General features: G+C 49.2%; 1 protein-coding gene across 1 annotated transcript in view; it reads left to right on the top strand.

Moving 5' to 3' along the window:
• The window catches only part of TAB1 (TGF-beta activated kinase 1 (MAP3K7) binding protein 1), a 9,358-nt gene extending 1,319 nt beyond the window's left edge, over positions 1-8,039 (top strand). The window contains exons 3-11 of the mRNA XM_027879392.1: positions 323-476; positions 1,081-1,167; positions 1,730-1,868; positions 2,322-2,435; positions 4,873-4,984; positions 5,094-5,238; positions 5,626-5,848; positions 6,150-6,306; positions 7,336-8,039. Coding sequence (XP_027735193.1) covers positions 323-476; positions 1,081-1,167; positions 1,730-1,868; positions 2,322-2,435; positions 4,873-4,984; positions 5,094-5,238; positions 5,626-5,848; positions 6,150-6,306; positions 7,336-7,543 — 1,339 coding nt within the window. The 3' untranslated portion in view covers positions 7,544-8,039. The remainder of the gene's footprint in view (positions 1-322; positions 477-1,080; positions 1,168-1,729; positions 1,869-2,321; positions 2,436-4,872; positions 4,985-5,093; positions 5,239-5,625; positions 5,849-6,149; positions 6,307-7,335) is intronic.
• Positions 8,040-24,206: the final 16,167 nt, after the last annotated feature.

The following is a 24,206-nucleotide window of genomic DNA, read 5'->3' as shown; positions in this document are numbered from 1 at the left end:
AGCAGCCCAGTTGGACAGATGACTTGCCATCCTGTCATCTCTCTGGGGTGGGCTCTGCTCCGAACCGTTCCTACAGTGCAGATGGCAAGGGGACAGAGGGTCACCCCTTGGAGGATAACTGGTTAAAATTCAGGTAAGGGGGTTGCACTTGGGAAAGACTCCTGCATGCACAAGGGCAGGTAAAAGTGGTATTTAGTTTGTCACACAGGGCTCAGAAGAAGAGATTTGGGCCTGAGCATGCAGGAGGTGCCTGGAGGAACTTGTTGCTTGTGTCTGTGTCTTACAGACATCTGTGATCTCTTTGCTTCTGCCCTCTTGGCAGGAGTGAGAACAACTGCTACCTCTATGGTGTCTTCAATGGCTATGATGGCAACCGAGTCACCAACTTTGTGGGTCAGAGGCTCTCTGCAGAACTGCTGCTGGGCCAGCTACACGCAGATCACAGCGATGCTGACGTGCGTCGAGTTCTGCTGCAGGTAAAGAAGCTTTGAGTGGCTGCTGCTTTTCACACTACCCACCTCCTCTTTTTGCTATCAGGGGAGCAGCATCTGGTTTCTGTGTGGGTTGGAAACATCTGCCGGTGGTTGCAATTGCGCTCAGGGCGAGCATCTGTAGTGCTTTATTTCACTCCCGCCTTGTACCCATCTGTCCCTCTGGCTCCGTCAGCACAGTGCTGAGAGCTCTCCAGAAAGCTGCAGCTACTCTTCCTTGGACATGTAGGGACAAGTCAGCCTGTGAGGGAGATGATAACGAGTGAAAGGGAGAAGCTAATGTGCAGGGAGGTGGATTTGTGAGTGCGCTTTCTTGAGTGACAGGCAAGTTCTTAAAATCAACACACAAGATCAGATAGGTCTCTGACGTTGCTGCGAATGTAATTTTTATGGTTTTGAGTTGTTGCAGGCTGTTTTTACAAGCTGTTAACTAGTTGCACTGAAACAATTGTGTTTCAGTGTGATGTAGTGATCCTTGAATGTCTGTACTTACTCTTATGAGCCAGTCTGAGATAGGTGGGGATGGGTAGCCTCAAAGGTCTGTAGGCGTTGGATAAGAGCTTAGTTTTTCTTTATGGCCTTTTTTTAGGCTTTTGATGTGGTGGAAAGAAGTTTCCTGGAGTCCATTGATGATGCCTTGGCAGAGAAGGCCAGCCTGCAGTCCCAGTTACCAGAGGTAATGTAACCTTAAGAGCGGAGATTGATAAAGAGGTCACACGCTCCAGATTGCTGGATAAGGTTTGGGCATATTAGTCAGTTTGGTCAAGGGAGGTTGTAAGTGAAAATTACTTCTCTGTAGTTATCTTCTGGGAGCTTGCATGAAGTGAAGCAAGCACTTTGGTCCATTTCCCAGAGTTCCCACTGTTCATACTGGCACTGCTTAGACCTGTCATTGGTAATCTGAGTAAGGAACTGAGCGTATCATGGAGAGGAGTTCAGGCTGTACATGTGGCTCTTCCAGGACAAAGCCGTACGATGCAGATGAGAGGCAAGGCCTCAAATTTGCATGGCATCTGGGCAAATGTGGGTTCTGTTCTTCAGATGTACTGGACTGCCTGCTCCATAACCTTATTGAATCTGTGTCATTTGCTAGGATTGAACAAAAAATCTAAAGTCTTGCACAAGCTTGACACGAGGCTAAGACAGGTCGAGTCCCCTCCCTACAGAATTTTTATTTCAGCTGTGATTTCTGTGTTGTGGACTATGTGTTCAAGCTTCTCCCTCATTTTGGGTTCCAGGGTGTCCCTCACCACCAGCTCCCTTCTCAGTACCAGAAGATTGTGGAGAGATTGAAGGTTGTAGAGCAGGAGATCTCTGGAGGAGCCATGGCTATTGTGGCTGTCGTTCTCAACAACAAACTCTACATCGCCAATGTGGGTGAGTTGGTTTTTGTCAGTGGCTCACTCTCAGCGTTCCTGAGGATGGCAGCTGTTGTAGGAAGCAAAAGAAATTTGAAGATGCGGGACAGTTTCTTTGGTCTGTGGCCAAGCGGTGATCTTGTTACATATAGGAGCACTTGAAATCAGCCTGGCTCTTTATCCCTGCAGATGTTGGCTATATAGGGAAAATGGGTTGAGAGAAGTAGTGCAGGTTCACTGAGAAATAGAGGAGTTTTTTGTGAGGTACTGGCTCAGGTCTGGGTGAAGAGCTGCCTAGCAGGCCTACTCTGCTGCTAGCAAGGCTACTTTTTGGAGATCATGATGAGACAGTACATGAGCCTTTCTCTTCTTTTCTGTCTTTATTCCCCTGTCTGTTCCTTTTCCACTGGGATATGTTCTCCCTCTTAACGGCAGAGCTATCTGGTGCCTCATCTCGCTGCTCCCACTGCAGGTACCAATCGGGCACTGCTATGCAAGTCCACGGTGGATGGGCTGCAAGTGACTCAGCTCAACGTGGACCATACGACAGAGAATGAGGATGAACTTTTTCGCTTCTCTCAGCTGGGTGAGTTTGGGTTTCATGTTCTTAGGGAAGAACATCATGTGGCTGTTTATCTGGGGCACCAAGAATGACTCAAGCCACTGGAAATAATAAATGACCACAAAAAGAAGCTTACTATGTTTTCAGATGACAAGTTCAGTGCCTTCTTTTTGTGCCTTTCTAGCCATTCTGAGGCTCCAGAGTGAGTAAGCTCAGCTCACTGACCTAGTAGAAAACTATCCTTTTGATTCAAGTTTTGAGTGGTAGTTTTGTGTCCCGCTGCCAAACTGGCATTGATTTGCCCTCCAGCTGTGTGATTGCTGGAGTCGATAGGAAGGCAGGAGTGGAAGCACACAGCCAGAGGGTAGAAGCGAGGTGGACAATATATGAGGCAAACCACAGTTAAGCTGGGTTAAGTTCTGTGTGATGCTGCACCCTCAGGATGGTACGTTTCAATATGCCTTTGTACAAGCTGCTGCTGCAAAAAAGCAGCTTCACTTCAGAGAGAGGCAGGCCAGGCACAGGCATTTACTGCTCTCACATCAGTAACTATTGAACTCTTGATGCTGACATTTTGCTTTAGGCAATTTTCCTTTTCCTTTACAGTGTTTGACATGTTTTCTTTCTTGGTGTAGGGCTAACCCAGACCACTTGTGTGATTGCTAGTACCAAATTCTTCTTATTGAGATACTTAGTTCTGTACTTTGATTTAGGTAGATCTAAGGTGGCATTCTTCATTAGGTTCACCTGGCAGATACATTTTTATCTGGTGAGGCTGTTGATGTGATCATTTCTGCTGCTGGGTCTTGTCTTATTGTATTTCTCTGTAATTTCCTCTTCTACTCCTGCACTAGGGATGTGTGTTGTGAAACAGAAGACTGAATGCAAGAATCCCGGAAAAAAGACCTTTTGACTGCCTTTCTACTGCCAAAAACACAGAATTTAGCTGCAGTCCGTAGGAAAACAGGGATCCGTTAGATATACGGACCTCAATTTGGCACAGCCAGCGGTGCTCCTGCCTGCAGTCCCAGGAGAAGGAAGAGCCTGTGGAACAGGACAGTGTGCACAGGCTGTTTTAGGAGCCCAGAGGAGGTTGCTGTAGGGCTAGGTTGAAGCACAGTGGTAAGAGGTAGTGGGGATAGCATTTGTCACGATGGTCCCTGAGTCATCCCTCTCCTGGGTGAAGGGAGGGAGGGGTCTTGTGCCTTTGTGGCTCTTCACCCAGCACATCGCAACTTGTTTGGTGCTCTGGGAGAGTGATTTAGACACAACCTCTCCAGTGTGCTCTGAGCCTCCCTGTGTTTGTGTCTGTCAATGGCATGTACCCCCCTGCCAGGAGCTGGCAAATGAGCCAGGCCATGTTGATGAGTCAGCTGTGGTCTGCAGCAGATGGAGTTGTGTCCTACTGCTGGGGTAGGTGTGGAGCCATCTGTGCAGCGAGGCTTGGTTTGACTCAAAGGGAGCATTTCAGTTGGACCCCTGCCTTCACCTTGTGCTTAAAACAGTCGTCCCTACATAAAATCTCAGTGTTTTCTGGCTGTTAACTCTAGGTATGACCAGGAAAGGGGGGTTGCCAGGTAAGTGGCTCGTCTGATCTGAGTCCTGCCTCAAATAGTAGGTGCATCCAGATGGTCTCTGTTAGAACCTTCTTCAAGCTGGGATTACTTCCTAGCCCCTGCCAGGGGTATATCCCATTAAATTTATAAATATTTGTTTGGTTATTGTTCTTATCTTAGGAGTAGCCCACATCAATTTGAGCACTTGAGCAAATTCAGTGTCTCTTCTAGACAGTTCTCCTTTTCTCAGAATCTCAGAATCACAACCTGGGTAAGGTTGGAAGGGACCACAGTGGGTCATCTGGTCCAGCCTCCCTGCTCAAGCAGGGCCATCCCAGAACATGTTGCACAGTTGTGCATCCAGATGGCTCTTAAATATCTCCAGTGAGGGAGACTCTGCAACCTCTCTCTGCAGTCTAGTGTACTAGGGAAATTGTCATATGGAGTTTAAGAACAGGGATCAGTAATAGATGGAAGAAGAAGCAGAATTCTTCACATATGTTTCCCTCCTTCCTGCCTTCTCCTCCCATCACACAGCCCAGAGCTGACAGGAGCAGATGTTCCCCTGGCTTTTCGGCAAATGCCTGTGCGCCCAGGCCAGCTGCTGCTGGTGGCTTTGGACCAGGATGTGGGCTTTGTCTTGGGGCCAACTGTTGCATTCAGTGTGCCTGTTGGGCTGCACGTGTCTCCCTCCTTTTCTCTCCTTCCCAGATCACAACTAATGAAAAGGTGTCCCTTGGAACACAGCAAACTGCTATTCCTTTTTTCCTTGTATGGCTCCCGATGAATCTTTGGCATCTTGTTTTGTATTACAGTTCTATTTAGCTGTAGATAATTCTTTTCTCAGAGGAAGTTCTTCAAGTTTCACAAAGTTAATTAAACATTTTTGTTTTTCAATCTGGCAGGCTTGGATGCAGGGAAAATAAAACAAGTGGGAACTATTCGTGGGCAGGAAAGCACTCGACGCATTGGAGATTACAAAGTCAAATATGGCTATACTGACATTGAACTGCTCAGGTCAGAAAAACTCAACTTTGGGCTTGAAAGCCCTCCTTTTCTTCGTGATCATTCACACCATCACTCCGTACGTCACCATTAAATGCTAAATAACACCATCTCTTTCCAGTGCTGCTAAATCTAAGCCCATCATAGCAGAGCCTGAAATCCACGGAGGGCACTCGCTGGATGGGGTGACTGGCTTCTTGGTGCTCATGTCTGAAGGGCTCTACAAAGCACTGGAGGCAGCTCATGGGCCTGGGCAGGCCAACCAGGTGAGCCGGCTCACACAGGAAATGTTCCCTGGGCTATTGACTCACTTCAGCCATGTCAGCTGCTCCCGGATAGACTGTCCTCCTCATCTGCCCTGTCAGTGCTGGCCAGGTTGAATGCCTGTGCCACCACATTCCAGTCTGTAATAGTATGAGAGCTGCTTTGCCAAGCCAGTTCTTCTAGGCAGCTGCCTGTCCCTTAGGAGTAGCCCATTAAAAGGGAGTGGGATGATTCAAGGCACAAGGGCACATATCAGCAGGTGAGGTGGGCAAGCTTCACAATCAGATGAGTTGCCATAAAAACTCTTAAATCAGGTGGCAGGAAAAGATTTCCTTCAAAAATCTCCTAAACATCCTTCCTGTGATGTTTTTTTTTCCTTCTCTGCTCAGGAAATTGCAGCCATGATAGCCACAGAGTTTGCCAAGCAGACATCTCTGGATGCTGTGGCACAGGCAGTAGTGGACCGGGTTAAGCGGATCCACTGTGACACTTTTGCCAGTGGTGGAGAGCGGTCCAAGTTCTGTCCCCGTCATGAAGACATGACGCTGCTTGTGAGGAATTTTGGGTACCCCCTGGGTGAGATGAGCCAGCCCACGCTGACACCAACGCAAGGTGTGTTGGGGGGAGAATGGGACAAAATGGAGGGGGGGGGAAGATAAGATCTCGATTGATCCAGCACCGGCCTCACATCAAGAGAGGAGGTACTTGGGGTAGAAGAAATTTTCTTATTAAACAGATTATTGGCTTTTGAGATGTGGAGTCTGTGACAGTTTTACAGAATACAGTACAGCATCTCAGAAAGGCACTTTCATATAAATTCTTAGGTTGTTTAGGCCCTCTTTGCTGCTGTATTGCACCCTCAGTTGCTCATGTCTCAACTGCATTTTATAACTTCTGTTTTCTCCCTTCTCAGGAGGCCGTGTCTACCCAGTCTCTGTGCCATATTCCAGCTCCCAAAGCACAAGCAAGACAAGTGTCACGCTGTCTCTTGTAATGCCTTCCCAAGGCCAGATGGTCAATGGTGCCCACAGCAGCTCAACTCTGGATGAAGCCACCCCTACCCTCACTAAGTAAAGTCCTGCTCTCTTGCTACCCACAGTTTTTCCTGCACCTCACACGGTGTAAAGTGGTTGAAAAGCAGAGACACTTGTCAGTTACCCGTCAGCCATTCCCTTATCTGGAGTGTGCCCCCCCCGCCAGCTGCAGTATTGACAGTCAGCATAATGTGTTAGCTGGAAAGCGATTGTGTGAGGAGGGGGAATGAGTGAAGTGAGCAGCTCTGAAGCCAGCTCTGGCAACATGCCTTGGGAGCAGCATCTGCTGCTGTTCGTGGAGGGCACTCTGGCAGTGAGCAGCCCTTCTCTTTGGATCTTGTGTGCCAAGTGTGTTGGGTACTGTGCACAGAGGGAGTGTGGGTGCCCTTCATTTTAGTGAGGAAGAGAGACTATGCAGGCCACCTGTAAGGCTGCTGGAGAGGCTGCACTGCCTCAGAGACCAGGAAAAACGTGTATAAAGCTTAGAACTGGGTCCTATTTGGATCCACTTTGCAGGATCATACTAGTTAGTGGCTTTGGTTTAGGTTGAGCCTTTGTCACAGGATGGTGCGTGTACACACTGCAAAGCGAAGAAGTGCTGTGGGTGTTGTCTTCTGTAGCTCCAAAAACAATGAGGCTGACGCACCAGAGCTGCTTTGGCTGCAGCACAGGTCATGCAAGAATAGCTTTCCTTGCTGCCTGACTCTTCCCATAAAGCTTGCACTGTTACGGGTACGGGGAGGCCAGCAGAGCGCATGCCCTTTTTTTGGCCTTTTTTTTAATTACTTTTTTTTCTGCTACCTCTCCTCTGTTCATCAGATGCATGGTTGTATTTAAGGCCTTCAAGTTAATGTGTATCAGATATCTTTGATACTTGTTAATTCCAATCAGTTCTCAACTCTACTAGTGTTCTCATACAGCAAGTGACTCTGCAACTTTTTACCTGTTTGCTAAGATAGCTTACTCTGTGAAGAAACTGGTGCTTGTTCTGATGCTTTTCTTGTCTAATGCATCAGATGGGGAAATATAAAGGTGCTTGTGTTCTCTCTCTGTTTCTCTCCAAAGCCAAAGCCCAACTGTGACGCTCCAGTCGACTAATACTCACACACAGAGCAGCAGCTCAAGTTCAGATGGAGGTCTCTTCCGCTCCCGACCCACCCACTCACTCCAGCCAGATGAGGATGGGCGTGTGGAGCCCTACGTGGATTTTGCAGAGTTTTACCGGCTTTGGAACATGGACCATGGTGAGCAGGGAGCACTGACTGTGTCCTAACGTGGTGATCTGCCTCCTGCAGACACCTGAAGCTCGGCTGTGAGAGCAAAGACTGAGGCAAAGAGTGACACTGCTCCACGGAGGGCTGTGTTCTGTCCAGAGCTGACTCCTACCCAGGATGTGCTGGACACTGGGCAGGGGAGCTTGTGCACTACACACGTGTTGCCTGTGCCATGCTCCCAATCCTGAGCAGCCTCATTCCCTTGGAAGCCCTGTGAACAGGGGAAGGGGTCTTGAGTACAACCCTCGCTGCAGGTTTTTGCAAATAAAGATGCAGAGAGGGCTCCTTCTGGATACTGCAAGAGTCAGGGCCTGTACAAAGGCTGCGTGTGTTTGTGTGTGTGTGTGTAGGTGTACACGTGTGTGCCTGCGTGTGTGTGTGTGCTGTCATAAAGTTTCCACAACTCAATTCATAATGCTGTGATTCCAGTGTTCAAGTCCATAGAAGATACCTCTATTTTGCAGAATAAATAACTTATAGCTACAGTCATTGGCACCTATCTGGCTTGCTCTCTTCCTTATAATGTCATGTGTGGGGGTGGCAGCTCCTCCTGGTGAAAACCTCTTGTTCCTCCAGAACGGAGGGTTGCACCTTGGAGCAGGCAAGCTTCTGCTGTGAAGTGGCCTGAGCCCTTGCTGGTGACTTAAAAGCATAAGCTCTTCGCTTACTTATTTGCTGAGCTTTGACACTGGATTATGGCTTGGAGTTAAACTATAAATTCAGGTTATTGTTTTTTGTAGGTAAAATGCACAGTTTCCCTTAATGCAAGGCAAGCCCTCTGGAAAGCTGTGTAGAGAAGGTGGAGTTTGTAATGGAGTTTTCCCGTCCAGGCACCTGGTAGCACACAGCTGGAAGGCACAACCATATCGTGATGCCTTAAAGATGCAGATGTGCACCCTCGTGTCAGAGCGAGGAGGTGTGCAGGGAGGAGAGGAGGGGTGCTGCTGGTCTGCTGGCTGCACAGCGGGTGAGCCGAGGCCTGGACTAGCTGGTGGAGGTGTCGGGATCCCAGCGCTCTTCCTCTTCAGTTCAGCTTTCTGACGGCAGGCGGCAAACGAGGCTCTTCCCTCCCTCCTCCAGCCGTCCCCTTCAGCCCGCCTCCCTCCCTGCCTTTCCCCAGCAAACACGGGAGGCCTTGGGGGTCACCGCTGTGCCGCAGCACCTGGTACCTCTGTGGGGAGTTGTGATGAGGCACCAGGCAAAGACGAGAGGGATAGAGGGAATTAGAGGAGGAGGGGCACGTGAAAGAACTGGCCTGGGTTCCTTCCTGGATGTATTTTTGATTTCGGGCTTGTCATCTTAGGAAGAAGGGGAACGGGACGGGGACAGGATGTGGCAGGGGATGGATGCTACAGTCAAGGCCACCGTGTAGCCAAACCCTGATGTGTGCAGGTTCAAGGCACTTGTGGCATGCCAGCTTGGAAAGGAGAAGAAGGGGATTCATCCCTTTGGATAAATCAAATAGCACTGAGCGCCCTGAGGCAAGACCTGAATTCACTGAGAAATACGTGGGCAGGATCAGAGCGGTGAGAAATGCCTGTTTCTTTGGAAGGCACAACAGGAATCCCTTGCATGTAGGTGGGTGGCTCTCTGCCACTGCCCCTTCCACTTACCGCTGGCACGGCTTTGCCCTGCAGGGTTTTGGGTGCTGCTGGGCTGCCTGCAGAAGCTTGTGCTTCCCTGCCCCCCCCGTAGTTCCCAGGAAGTCTGGGTGCTGAATGTGCCAGCACAGACACCTCCGGTTGAGACCCTTCCAGCCCTACCAGGGAGGTGGCGTTCAGTGGTGAGGAGGCAAAGCCAGCAGAGTTGTGTGAGGTTTGGTGCCTTGTCCCCAAGGCTGAACAAGGCAGGGAATGGCAGTCCCTCAGCCCTGTCCTCTGCCCTCACCTCTGCCCTGCGAGGAGCAGGAAGTTCAGGTATCTGAGCTCAGCCTGGCCTTGCTGTGCAGAGCTGCTCCAAAATGTCATTTGATCTGGGGGTCCTATACTCCACATTGTTGTGTGGCTATTTAATAGGACAGCATGATCCTGGTATGGACTAAAATGGACTTGAAAAGGTTTTATCCTATTCTGTGTTCCCTAACCTGGCACAGATTTCAATAGTTGTACAAACAAGTTTTTCTTGCTTATTCCCCCATCCCATTTATCTATGGTATTTGCGAACTTATACCGAGAACAGTTCCAACGGGAAGTATTCCAGCAAGTGGATGCTGCAGATAAAAGTTTAAGAATTGCCAAACGTGCTTATATAAAGCAGATCATGCAAAACAAACTGATCCTTTGGCATCATTACCAGTTTAGGAAGCACAAAAAAATAAAGTGGGTAGGAGCGAGTGGATCACACTAAGCTGTGTCTGTACAGCCACTGGGAAAAAGTTGAGGAAAATGGTTTTTCTGTACATGCTACGTAAGCCATGGCTTAGGAGTCTGGGTCAAAGAAACAAACTGAACATTGTGTACAGGGGAAGGAGGCTCTTGAGCGAATATCGGTATTTAATATCGTCCTCAGGGAGCGATGGGAATATGCAGACAGTAAAAACAGTGGAAAAACCTTCTTTCCCCTGCCCCTTTAAAATGAAGGAGTGAATGGAATAGGACAGAGTGATCTGGAGAAACAAGAGCAGGGGCCTTTTTGCAGTGTAGTGAAATTCAAAACCACTAGAAATGTAAAGTCCTAGACAGAGAGAGAGAAAAACAGTGCAGCTATGCTCTGCAGGACTGCTGGAGAGGAGCTGGCAAATTAAAATCTGACTGTGCCCAGTAAGTCTGCCGTAAAGGCAGCTAATCTTATTTTTCGAGAGCTATCCCCCTGCAAGACAAGGGTAGAAAAGAGAAGCCCTATCCCTGGAACATGAGCAGTGGGAATGCTCTGCATGTCCCTGAGCTGTGGGCATTGGCTGAGGGTCATTAAACGCACTCAGGCCAGTGGGACAGGCTGGGAGAAGGTCCTGGTCCCAGTGCTTGTGGGCAGGCAGTGAGGTGAGCAGGCAGCCAGGCTAAAGCGGCGTCCGGAGGATTTCGCAGCGATGAAGACGATGCAAAACCTTGAGATGCTCTTGGGGAAGACCAAAGCTGTATGCACCTCGCTGCGCACTAGGAGTGCGAAGAAAACCCAGCAAAGACTGGAAAGGGCTTTATAAACTCTCCACTGCCTGTAAGGACCTTCAGAAAGAGCTGTCTGAAAGAGGAGGCCATGTCAGTGCCACCAATGCTCCCTGCACCACGCAAGGGTAATGCAGCATCCTCAGCTACAGTCTCTGCTCCCTCAGCTGCCATGCTCTGAAGAGGGAGGAATGTGTTCCCCTTGGTTTTTTCCACCGCATTAAGGTTCTGACAGTGTTAGGAGATAGCAGAAGGGTTTGTGGCACCACTGAAAAAATGCCACTGTTGGCCTTCTGTTGTTGCAGGGTGGAGAAAGCCATAGCTAAAGGGTGAATTTGCCTAAAAGATGTATCATTTAATTTGATAGCTAATAGATAGCTGTTCATACAAAATAGTCTGATTTTTCCTTCCTTAGAATGTGTGAGGAAGAGCTTTAGAGAAATCCTGTATAGTTCATTACTCAAGTGACGCCTTTCTCGGGTGAAGAGCATTGTTGGCATCCTAAAACATCCAGCCACTAACGTGAATTGTAAATAAACCAACAGGGATGGGTTAGGTATTTTAAATCCTATAGCTCTTTCTGTAAGCACAGGAATGCTATTTGGAGCATTTTGGCTAAAATTCAGCATGAGTACTTGTATTCTGCCAACTCCAATCCCCTCCTGGAGTTTCAAATGGATACGATATTTATCTTCACTTCCTGTCTTCACTATTGTGTGTTGTCGCTGTAGGTTGCTAAACAACTGCTGTCTCATCGGTGGCTGCATTTTGCTGGCGAATAAAGTGAGCCCCATGTGCGTATGAACCATAAAGCTATTTGGAGCCCTTGCATAAGAACCCCAAGATACGTGTAAGCTGTTAATATTTATTATGTGGAGCTGAGAACATCACTGAAGATGGAGGGATTAGAGTAACTGAGTTCAGGCTGTTGAACAGCCAGACAGAATGAAAGAGAATACAGATGCCCTGAAGGAATAAGAGCAAAATGCATGAGGAATTTTCTGTATGCAGGATTAGTCTCCAGTGGAGCATGGAAAGAAAAAGCCTGGAAATGCTCAGGAGAGGCAGGGCAGATAGGATGGATTCAGCATTATGGCTTCTTGCTTGGAGGAGAATCTTTCCTTCTACGCTTTCCCCAAACAAGCATCAGCTTACCCATGGGCTCACTGGCTGCAAACAGCAAGAGGCCTGTGAGAAGGGATCTGCCACATCAGAAGGCAGGTTGGATGAGGTGTTTCCAAGCCATGTGAAAGAGGATTCAATGCCTGGGCATTGGTCCTCTCACTGCTACGTTTCAAGAGTCTTCTAACCTGTTTTTGCTTTTTGCCTCATCTCTCAAGAACAGTGTGACCTAGAAACTCTGCATTTCTTCTGCTGGTTTTGCCTGAGCTGGGCAAAGAGCTTTTCTCTGCCTTAAAAACATCAAGCGATGGCAGGGAGCAACAGCAGCCTCTTTCTGTGGAGCAAGGACCTCAGCAAACCAGCTGCTTTAAAGTCCTTTACTAAAGGAGTGGTAACAAGAAAAGGCAAGGCTTGGAGAGCTAGAGGCTCTGTAAGGGCAGCCAACACTTACACCTCCCAGTGCAGAAGCTACAGAAATTCTTCTGCAGAAAGCCCTTATGGTTACTGTGGACTAAGGTGGCCAGCAGCCACCAAAATATGTTGAGAAGCCACTGTGGTTTGTTGCCAAAAGCAGCCAAAAGCCCAGTCATCCAAAACTGAGATTCCTACATTTAGCTGGGCTTTTCCAGCTACACGGTGCAGAGCTTCCAGCCAAACTGAAAATGGGCAAAAGCAGCCGCCTCCAACCTCTGATGAGAGTTGGTTGCTTTGGAAAATTCAGGACTCCTTTCAAAGTAGGGGGATCAAAGCCGAGCTATTAGTGGTTTCATGCCTCAGCAGTTTGGAAAGTCCCTCGCTCCAGCCAATGGCAACTGGCAGTTGAAGCAAAACAGGTAGCCCCTCTCGTTTGCCTGTGTGCTCTGGGCTCCTCCTGCCCTTGTCAGTGCCAGAGCCTCTCAAACCCTGTCTTGACTGCAAACCTGCTCAGCAAAATGGCCAAAAACCTGGTGCATCCATCACCTCGAAGGAAGGTGGACAGGGTCCCGCTCAGCCAGGAAGACGGTACCATATGGGGATGAGGGGAGAGCCCCAGTGCCTTACCTCGACCAGATCTCCACCAGAGACCCACGGTGCAATCCCTGTGCGAGGGGCACCGGCCACCCACATCAGGAAAGGGAGGCCTCTGGGCCTAGTTTTAGGCAAAGCAGAGCAAACGGGCTGGGTCACGCAGCTTAGCCTTGGCTAAAGGTTTGCTGTGGGTGCCACTGCAGGGTGGGTGTGAGAGCAGAAACAGAAACTCATCTCTGAATGGGCTGGCTGGGCACTGCTCTTTGGTTGAGCATGGAGACTGGCCCCAGTCGACCTTCCTGTGGCCCACAGCAATTTTTACCTGCACCCACTTGCTGCACAAAGTGGGAAAGGGTCATTCCTCTGTTTGAAGCAAGAAACATACAGAGGAGCAGCTTCAGAGCTCATCCCTAAAGCACTCACAGCTCTTAAACACAAATGAGTCAGGCACTGAGGTAAAATAGGTTTTAATATGAATTCTTCATCTAGGTAGTTCAATAATTTACTGAACTCCCCACCCCCTAATCCAAATATATTCTGGAGCCAACTCTGCTTTTTCTTATTGTTTCTGTCATTAGCTCTTCGAGGAGTTCTCAGCTGCTGCAGTGAAATATCCAAAATAGCTCCACAAGGGACTTCTTGGTGATCTGAAGGCTTGAAATAACAACAGCAAAATAAAATAAAAAAATAAAAAATAAAAAAAAAATAAAAAAAAAAAAAAAAAAAAAAAAAAAAAAAAAAAAAAAAAAAAAAAAAAAAAAAAAAAAAAAAAAAAAAAAAAAAAAAAAAAAAAAAAAAAAAAAAAAAAAAAAGGAAAAAAAAAAGGAAAAAAAGGCTATATGGGAAATGGAAAAGGTGAGGAAACAGAACCAATATGCAGTCAATAAAAGCTTTCAGAAAAGAGATAAAATCAACAAAACACAGAATGGCTTGCTGCTCACTAAAGGTGTGATGGGAATGAAAAGAGCTTTTGCAAATGTCTGGAGGGGGAAAGAAATTAGAGGAAAAGTGTATCCATTAGTAAATGAGTGTGTGAGTGTATTATTCATGGCTGCAAATATCTGAGCTGCAAAAGCGCAACATTTTTATTTTTATCTGTCTTTAGTGGCAAATTTAAGAATTTTGGATAGCAAGGATGTAATTAAGGCCTAATAAAGTAGCTTGTGCCTGCTGCTGCAAGCAAGGAACGTGGCAGCATCCCTCCCAAACTCCACAGGGCTGTTCACCTGGATGAAGTTACTCTGTGTTTGCAGAACTGCAGCTTGAGTCAGCATGAAAAAACCCAAACAGATGCAGCACTTTGACAGAAATAAGGTACAATGTCCAACGATTTAGCTGAGGTGCATATTAGCTGGTGCTCTTCACCATGGGACTTCATTCTCGCTAAGTCACTGAGGTCCTGCCGCTGTCGGGCACCAAGGGACCCTCTCTGCCATCTCCTTGAACCCCAGCATTGCCTCTTGGAGGGGTGCAAGGGGACTGTGCTTTGCCTGGCAGCAAGGTGGGCGGCCGAACGTGCCTGCAATTTGCAGCTGCCATTGCCGATCCCACCACAAAGCCGCTGTTAATTGTTATGCTTGGCACCTTCAGACAGCCTGGCTACATCTGGTCGGCCGCCTGCCAAGCGTGCGAGCAAATGTGTAGTTCTGGGGAGACACATCGTGCTAACGGTCTTATGCGGAGCTTTAAGTAGGCTGGGGACCCGAGGCTCTCCAAGCAGGAGACACATTTCACTCTTCTCTAATTAGACCAGTTTCTTGAACCGGGGCACTGGAGCAGGGCTGCGATTCCTGGAGAAATGGACGGCCCCGCAGGCTGTTTGCCAAACCTGCCATGGCCTTGGACTTAGCAGGACCCCCCACGCAGGGAAGGTGGGAAGCGTGCTGCTGCACCGAGCCTTTTGCCACAGCCTCTCCCACACCTCACAACCAGATGGGTGCGTGCTGGTTTTGGTGTCCTCAGGGCAGCCAAACCCCCTGACACAAACGAAAATGTGGTGAACATGGCAGTGCTGGGTTAATGGTTGGATTTGATCATCTTAGAGATATTTTGCAACCTAAGTAATTCTACTACTCTATGACAGTGAGGTCCAAGTGTTGGCAAGGTACTGCATTCACTGGGAAAGCCAGCTTCATGCCCAGCAGCAGAGAAATGAGGGCAGTTTCCAGAAGACGAGCAGCCATGGCTGGAGGAGTTCAAGGGACGAGAGAAGATTATGTTGTCACAACTAACACCAGGTGGCTGATGTTTATTGAACCACAGGTGGGTGGCAGCTTCGACAGGAAATTTCAGCAGAAAATATAGCATTTCTGTCTCTGAGAAAGAGAATGAAAATTGACAAGGCTATAAATACAGCTATGCGAAAGCATGCTGCCTGGAGAACCCGGACTGCGATGATAAATGACTGCTGAGTGCTATTTAGGGCACAGAGGCCTAAGGAAGTGCCAGCGAACTAAATATCTAGTCAAGCCTTGGCATCTTCACTAATGAGTTCAAAGGAGGATGGCAAAGGGAGCTGCTCTAGGCTCCCAACTTATCCGGGGCTGATGAAGTCCCCATGCTGGAGAATTGCTCCGAGAAGCGTGAGCTGCAGCAGTGTCACCACAGAAATTCTCCCAGGCAGCGATGCTGGGGTCGTGACAGCCTCATTAGAAGGTATGTTCACTAAACCACATTAAGCAGACCATCTAGGGTAGGCACATGGCCAGGAGGTAGCACAAAAGTGGGCTGTGGCGTGTAGACTTGGTGCGCATAAACCACTGAGAAAATAGGAAAATATAATGGGCATCAAAATCAAAAGGGTTTGGTGTGATGCTCCACTTTGGACAACCTCCAGTGAGAAAGCCCTATGGAGCTGAGATGTCCAAGCATCCTGATCTGCTGATTTCTCTGTGCCTGTTTCAGTGCCTCCATTTATTTTTGCTAGCTCAATCAAAAAAACCAAGTGACACAAGTGTTTTCAAATCAGAATGGATTCTGACTTTTCATACCCGCCTGGTATGTAAACACATTTCAAAGGGCTTCAGCAGCAGAGGAGAAGGAATCTCTGTTCCCAGCCAACTCCTGCTAACTGAGAGCAGTGACCATGCTCTCTGGGCACTGGATATTCTGTGGGAAGGTGTCACTCCTGATCTGTGGGGAAGAGGGTAAGGAAGTAGCTCCAGAGTTTAGTGTTTGAACTCACCTTGGACTCCTGACATTGCAGCTCTGTTGCTGGTGGACTGAACTCTGAAGTGTCCCCATTCTCCCACTTAAGCCCAGGCTGCCCTTTGGCTCTTTTGGAGGAACCAGAGGAAACCAGGTAGAGGAACTGATTTGGATTAAAAAATAACCCAGGGGAAAAAAAAAATTAAAAAGAGGATTATTTCAGCCAGAGCAGTTGCCCCAGCTGGGCTTGGTAAATGGACTCACGTGCAGCCAAGCTACTTGTGGCACTCAGTTTTGGAGTCATTCCCACCATGGAGGTTGTAGTGTAGACAGCAGTCTGGAAAAGTGCATGGAGGCCTGGGAAGCATGAGCAAGATGCAAAAAACTCTGCTCAGCCTTGCTGAGCTGGTACCTCACAGGGACCACTGACAGGAAGGGGCAGAGCGAGATACACCTCCCCGAGAACTAGGGAAACTGGAGAGGAGCCAGTGTAGGTGGTAGCAGGGTGGTTATGTGGGCAAAACTGGATTTTGCTACCCTAAGGGTATGAAAGGGCTGAAGAGAGGAGGGTAGAGAGGGACAGGGCAGGCGCAGAAATTAGATGAGGTACAGAGTGACTGCCTGTGCTTCTTATCCTGGTCCTGGCCACTTGTAGTGTTGGCCAAGGTGCCCTGAGCCTCCTGCCATCAAATGGCTCTGAGAGCTGACTCGTGCCCAACAGCCAGGAAGGGCTGTAGTGTGCTAGCATAGGCTTGGGAGGTTGAGGACTATAAAATGAAAGTCCCCTTCTAACAGCTGAGATCCAAGGAAAGATTTTTAAACCACCCCATCAGTGGCAGAAACCCCTGTTTCTGCATAGCCAGGGACAGGGCTCCCCAGTCTCCTGAACTTAGCTCCATGAAGTGGTGGTGTCTGTTTCAAGAGATTTACAACAATGTCTTGCTCATCCCCAAATACCTCCAGTTTATTACTCCAGCAGCAGTGGTGTTCCCACAAGGGAGCAAGCACCATCGTTGGCTAACCGAGGCATGTCAGAGAGACGCTTCCACTCCCCCTTGTTCCAGCTACACTGAGCACACAGGCTGGTTGGCAATGAGAGAGACCAGGGGAGAGTGGCCCCGTGGGGAGTGTATCCTCCCCACAGTTCCCAGGGAGGATCAGCAACAGTCAATTCTCCATTACCCGAAGCACAGGGAAGGCAGCCGGGGCTTGCGGGAAGCTGGCAGGAAGATGGAGCTGAAGAGATGCAGCAGAGTTTGCACTGCATTTACTAATCGTGCCTAAAACATGAGGCCAAGCCATTTATTTATGGTCTGGCTGATGCGCAGCATTTTGATCACAGTGACTGCTGCTAGAGAGAGACCAGATGCCCTCAGAGAGGCCATCAGCGCAAACCCTCCGCTTCCCACAATCCTCCTACACTGCTGCGAAAGGCCACCACAGCCTTACAAGAGCAGCACTGCTGCACGCACAAGCATGGTGCAGCGGCACGAGGATGCAAGCATCAGCAAAAGGAAACTCTCAGCCATTTCGCAGGAGCTTGAGCCTGTACGTGTGTCCTGCCCCAAAACATCACTGCTTATTACCAAATACCTGTGAAGTGCCAGGCCTGGCCAATGCGCTGAGCAGATCGCCCAAAAGCAGGAGAGGATGATCAGTGTAAGGGGGTATGTGGATGGAACGAAGTAGTCGAAAAACATCACCACCAGCAGTAACATGAATCTTGCTAGCTTTACTAAGCCCCTATATTTATTCACTAATCCAAAAGGCCTTGATTAGAGATTGGCTAGGAAGATGTTTGTTTTAGATCATACATAGGGAAATTCTCATGCTTCTGAGAAGGCTCTTCTGTGTATCACGCCCAGGTGTTCAAACACCATGAATCAGAACACTTAAATTCTTGTGTTTGGCTTAAAATAAGAAAAAAGTAACTCCAACTCCTTTCCATTTATGTTCTGCTCCTTCAGCCTCTGAGGTGCTTCAGGTAGCTTCTCCAGGTGGTTCTTTGCAACATCCATGGCCCAGAGCTCCCAGAAAAGCCAAAGGGTCTCAGCAGGGGGGATGCAGCCAAGGGACATCACCTCCTCACCTTTCTCCCCAGCTCATCAATTTTCCCCATCCCACTGACGCTAACTGCAACTTCACCAGGCCTGAGCTTGTTCTGTCCTCAAGGCATCTGTGGTATTTTTGGACAGATGTATGTTCCTCCCACCCTCCAGCTTCTGTGACCCACCTAAGGCACTTGGGATGGGGCTGGCAGTAGCTCCCACAGCTGCTACTCGGCCCTGGCAGGGCAAGAGCTTCCCCTTGGCATCAGCACATCTGCTCAGCCTTTGCTGTGAGTAATGGTCTTCACGTGAGTGATGTGCAAGCCGTGGGGAATTCCAACTAAAAGTGAACCATGGAACAGCCCTCTGCATCTCCACCAGCTGCAGCCAGGGAAGCAGAGGCTGGGGAAGACCTCTTTAAATAGAGCCCAGTGATCCCTCTTCACTTTGGAGGAAAGCTCCACCAATATCCAAAAGCTGTCTGCTTTCACCTGCAAGGATTGTTCACTACAGGAAAAACAGGTTTAAATAAGTAAAAAGAAAAATAAAAGAGCACTCGAAAGGGAAATAGTTCTGCAAATTGAGACCCAAAGAATCCCGGTGGTATTTGATGCTTGAAAGGCTGAATGAGATGCCATTCTGCAAGGCGAAGCATTCAGACTCATTTATTTATTTAAATTGGCATGGAGATGCTGCTCAAATTTGCTGCCTGCAGCTATCCATCAGCCAGGATCCAGTGGGCTGACAAGGGAACCTTAGGCACAGGGGAGGGGGGAGGGGACTTGCAGGGGGGATGCAGAGCCCTCCTCACTCCTCGCCTTAGTCGGGAAGGATTTCTGGTCCGTGGTGGTCACAGCAGCAAGGGTAGATAAAGCAGGGCACAGTTTACCCTCCAGCACCCCAGAAATACACTGCCCTCTACTCCATCCCTGATTTCCCGAGTCAGAGGCCATTGCATGGGCTGTGCTGGGGACACCCGTGGGGATGGGGCCACCCGTCACTCCCCCAGGCTGTGACACTTCTGACACCACGTCGGAGGGTGTTAAAGCAGCCCAGCGGTTTGGCCTTTGGCTTGCACTGTGTAAGCACACCAGGGAAATCCAGCACCGGGGCACAAGCAAGATGGGGCAGCCCGTGGCAAGTTGCCCAGAGTAGTTTGGGAGCAGGAATTTGCAAAAGGCAGGAGCAGCCTGTCAAACCAGTACCTCTTAAACACCTGTATGTGCCTGGACAAGTCGTCGGCAGGCTCCAGGATGGGATGTAGACCCCATGCAGCAATGCAAAGCTCAGGCTGGTGGTCCAAACATGCTGCTGTCTCCTTAGAGAGAGCACACACAGCTTGTATTACTGTTTTTTCCACTCTGTGGTAAGCAGGGACAGAGCAGTTTTGGCCCTGGCATGGGACAACAGCTGATGGAAGAAGTCAGTGGCTCTTCTGAGCATCCTTGTCCCTCAGGCACAAGACCCCTCGCAAAGTAGGAGGGCTCCCAACACCAAACCACAGATGGAAAAGGTGCTGCCTTTGAGGGGTGGGTCCTCCAAACACAGGATCCCCTTTGGAGGTACCTTTCAGCCCCTCTCCTGCTCCATGATCCCAATAGAACTGCTGCAACTGGTGGGAACAAATGGCTGTTGGGGCAGGAAGCGACAGGACGTGGGAATTCATTGTATGAGGCTTGACAAAGTCCACATAGGACCAGGCCATCTCATTTTTATCCGCCAGCCTCTTTCTGGCCCCTCATGGCTCAGGAGATGTATGAAACAACCCATGGGTTAATGCAGCAGGAGTGATCTGAAAAAATGGGGCAGCTAGGAAAACAAGAGGAATTTTGTTTCCCAGCACCAGCAGGACCTGAGCTCAGCTGCATTCAGAAGAGAGGTTTGTTGGTTGAAGATGGAAATAAAGGTGAGCTAAACTCAATCCAGGCTTTGTTTAACCATGTTACAGTCCTTTCTCTAGGGCTCTGCTGACATCGTATGTTGTTTTCCGGACTAGCGCCAAACATTTTCTGTGGACACGTTCCCAGTGGCTTTCCAGATGAAGAGCTGTGATAAAAACCTAACCTATTATGTTGTAGGGCACTTCCTCTTCACCCTCACATAATCCAGGAGTGGGATTTATTTGAGATATTTACAGCTGCAAAGGACGACACCTGGGTTGAACACTTCACCAAACAAAAAGGAAAACCCCACAATTAAAATGCAGCTAAAAAAAAACATGTGAAACCCGAGATATGGAACAAATCCCAGCTTGAATCATCTGGTTCCAAGACCTGTGTGAAGCCCATTGAGCTTAAGCTAATATCTATTCACAACATGCAAGAAGCAAAGACAAATAGGAATGGTCTGGAGCTAAAGTTACACGACTCTGCATCCAGAGATGATACCAGCTCTCTCTTCTGCTCTGACACCCGGTCAGGGCACCCACCCTACTCCCCCTGCATGTGCCTCTGTGGTGCTGTCACCATGTTCTCCTCGAGCCTTAAAGGCCTCCTAAGGGAGGGCAAGAACACCACGAACAGGAGCACACAGCCCTCTGCAAACTCATGAGCTTTTTTGGTGACTAGACCTAGAGCCTGGAAAGTGCCTCCATGTACTCCGGGCCCTGTGGCAGCCTGGCAGTGCCAGTATATGTTGCACCCGGAGGGCAAGTTGGATGAAGTGCTTTCTGTTGTCCTGATCCCCAGCTCAACCCCACCAGGGAACTGGCTGGGGACCTGGCAGCTCTCAGCCAGATATTCCTCCCACAAGAACTACCCTCTGAGGGGTAACATGCAGCACCCTCTTTGGTGTTCTTCCCGTAGAGGTTCCCCAAGCACAACATTTATTTCTGGCACTGCACCTAGAAGGTGAGACGGAGCGAGACCTGGATAGCACTTTGGAGCACGCATACCTACTGAAGCCTCCTCTGCAACCCTAAGTGACCCACAGGGTACATCTGTTGGCAGCTGAACCCTGACATAAAGCCAGTGCTTCCTCCCTCTCCGCTGCTCTTGGCCAACCACCCCACGTGAAGCCCTGCTTGCACTGGCACAGGCAACACGATCTGGGTGAGCGAAGGCTGGCCATGAAGTGGTTGTGGTTAACCTGAGCCACTTTGGCAAAAGGGGTTATGGAGAGGCTGACCCAGTAATTTTGAAAGTGCTGGGAGGCCAAACCCGCTAGCGAGGAAGCTTGTGGTGACAGCTAGTCAGGCTCAGTTACCTTTTAACCCTGCTCAGCTGCAGGCAGCTCAGATGCAATCGGACCTTTCCAGGTCTGGTTTTGCTTTCAGTGTGTTTTCCTAATTTCCTATTTCTGGGCTATTGGGAATCTGTCCTGGCTTGGAAGAGGGGTAAATCTCCATCGAGGGCTCAGGGGGGCTGTGAGCCCCCATGCAGGCACGAACTGTGGGTCTCCAGAGGAGTGTGCCAGGCTGGGCAGAGCAAGCAGCTCGCTGCAGCATAACCACATTAGCCCTGCAATAAACCATCACCCCAAGCAGGGCTTAATAGTTTAGCTAGATTAATGAGCCTGGAAGAGCCGAGCTGGTTCATGCCTCAGACGTGGTTCATTCACTGCAGTTCAGGTGAGCACCACAGTTAAGCCAGTGCAGCCAAATTTTGCCAAATAAAAGGTTGCAGGGCCAGGGCAGTCCTGCTGACAGTGACCCTGCTGGCTATCCTGCCTGCACCCATCACCAATCCCAAGATAGTTTAAATGTTTCTCTCTGGGATGCTTTGATAAGCCTCTGTATCTCACAAGTACTTCAGAAAAGAGCAATAAAATAAGATGAGAGGCTGACAGGACAGGCACGGAAGGGGAGAGCAAATGGGCCGTGTGTCGCAGTTGCCAGTTTCCACATGTAGATAACAGGGCCCTCCTTGGGGTCCCCTTTGAAGGGACAGGCACCTATTGTACTTCCAGGATGTTGCTCTGCTCCAAGACCCCATCTCCTCCAAGCATGGAAGAGATGTGAGTTAATATGCCCAAGGGAGGAGAAAGCAGCTGGCCAGCACAGTGTGAGACAGGCAGAGATCTCCCTCCTTGTTCTGATCATATGTCCCCAGCCATTGGGCATGGGGCTGCCCTGGCTGCTCACTACTTGCAAGGGATGTTTTTTGGGTGCTGTAAGCTCCTCTCTGCCAGCAGTGAAGGAGCTGTACCTTCCTGTCCAGCATCTATAACACCTCTCCACAATGTTATCAAAGGCCTTATCAACACATGCAGCTGGCGCTGGTTGCAATGAAATTGGTTTCAGACCTTTTTTCTTTACAATTTACCAATTTTCTTCAGACCGGTTTTCTTTACAATTCCCTGGCTGGACATGCTTGTATCAGTCACAGGGGCCGGGGAAACTGATCCGGCCCCAGTCAAAGCACATTCACGCAGCAGCATTTTAACTCGTTCAGCTGCAAATCCCCTTGTGCCTTTGCCTGTGTCGGAGGCTGGATGAGGGAACAGCACCTGCTGTGCTCCCAGGGGAGGTCAGCTACAATGTGAACCAGCCTCACCTTGCATGGGGTTGTGTTTATTGGGGGGCCGCAGGGCTTCTGACTTTACCGTCATCCCCTCCCCAAATCTACTTGCTATGTCTCTGCATCGCTGGGTGGGTTTAAGTCCAGACTGTGGCTCTTTGATAGATGTATTCCCACTAAGACAAGAAAAGATGCTGAAAAAGATGCCAAATCAAAGAAGTCTCAGATCAGCATCAAGAGCTAAGAGGTGAGGGCAAGGGAAAGTAAAAGGGATAACTGGACTGGTGCCTCACCTGAGACCATCAAGGCAGGCACGTGCTTTCAGGGAGGCTGCGGTGGAAACCACACCATGAGGAACATTTCAAAGCAAACTCTGGAAAATACTGTCCCAGAAGCAATTCTGCAAGTGGATGGGAGTGGCTGTGGTTTAATGTGTCTCTCCCACCTTTGACTTGTGGGAGCAAAAGTCACAATTCAGAGGTGTTGGGGCCATCCCCAAGCAATAGGCAGCCAGAGAAAGTCCACCAGCTGAGGTGAGCCTACCTGGTCCCAGCTAACAGCCCCAACTCCCACAGAATGTGCCCAGCATATCTTCCTGGATGCCCCAAGGTAAATCTCTCCTGCCTCCTGTGCTGCTGATGAACACTTTAGGCCCCCATAGCATGCACCAAGGAGTTATCTGCTGCTTCACTGCACCCACAGAGAGCTTCCTCTATGCTGTTCCTCCCTTCACCACAAGCTGAGAGCACCAGGCTCTGGGTCAGAGGCACATGGAACTACAGTGCTGTGTCACCAGGGCTTTTCCTTCTCTGTGGATGGATGTGGGCAGCATCAAACACATCGGGGGCACCACAGAAGCTCATGGAGATCAAGATTCATCTGGAGTGAATGCAAACAGCAAAGTAAAACACTTCCAGACTACAGCTACCACAAAACACATCATTTTCCTTCCTTCCTTCCCATGCTGGTAAAGTGACTCTAGGACACATCTCAGTATGCCCAAGCACATGGCTGCTGCTGCGCTGAATGGGCCTTTGAAAGAAGGTGGTGTTTCTCAACATACCTTGTTTTGGCTGTAGTTATTGCATGGGACAATGATGGGAGGGAACGGTGTTCATGGAGACACTGTAACTGGTGAGTAACTTGACATATAGATGCAGGAATTCAGGTCTGGAAGGGTGACAAGGCTGGGGAGAGCCTGCAATGGTCTTGTCTTCCCCCTCAGCATCCCCGTGGAACCAACACTTCCTTCTCTGATGACACAGCTCCATTTTAGGGGATTTGGAAACTATGCTCAAGCAGCAAATGTGAAAAACCCTTTGCTGCACTGTGCTGTGCTGCCCCTGCTTTCCCCATGGTGCTTCTCAGCTCTCCCTCAGATCTCCCAGAAGGTCAGAACTGCAACAAGCAGAGATAGGAGCACTCGAGATGGGCAGGCAGCAGGCTCAGAGAAGCAGGGAGGTGGGTCTGCTTAACCTGAGTCTGGTTAAATGAGGAGAAATACAGTGTAGCTGTCTGCAACATTGCAAAGTGGGGACTGGAGAGGGGTGAAGGTGATAGCTTAGGATGCTGTGTGTGAAGAGGAGAGAGAAGTATGGTTCACTTCTCTCAAGGCTTTTCTCCCCTCATGTTGTGATAATTATGTTTGCAGAAGCGAATTAACGCTCTTAGGTGTGAAGAGCAAAACTCAGCTCAGGGAAGGAGCAAACTACCTCCCTCCAGGAGGACATCTGCTTCTCCTTGACCGCAGCAACAGCTCTGTGTATCCCCAAGTGAGGA

Source organism: Empidonax traillii, unplaced genomic scaffold (assembly GCF_003031625.1).
Source record: "Empidonax traillii isolate 1590-97213 ecotype Southwest subspecies unplaced genomic scaffold, ASM303162v1 scaffold55:size2822071, whole genome shotgun sequence".
Classification (NCBI taxonomy): Eukaryota; Metazoa; Chordata; class Aves; order Passeriformes; family Tyrannidae; genus Empidonax; species Empidonax traillii.
The sequence above is the reverse complement of the archived record's forward strand: the minus strand, read 5'-3'. Positions and strand labels throughout refer to the sequence as shown.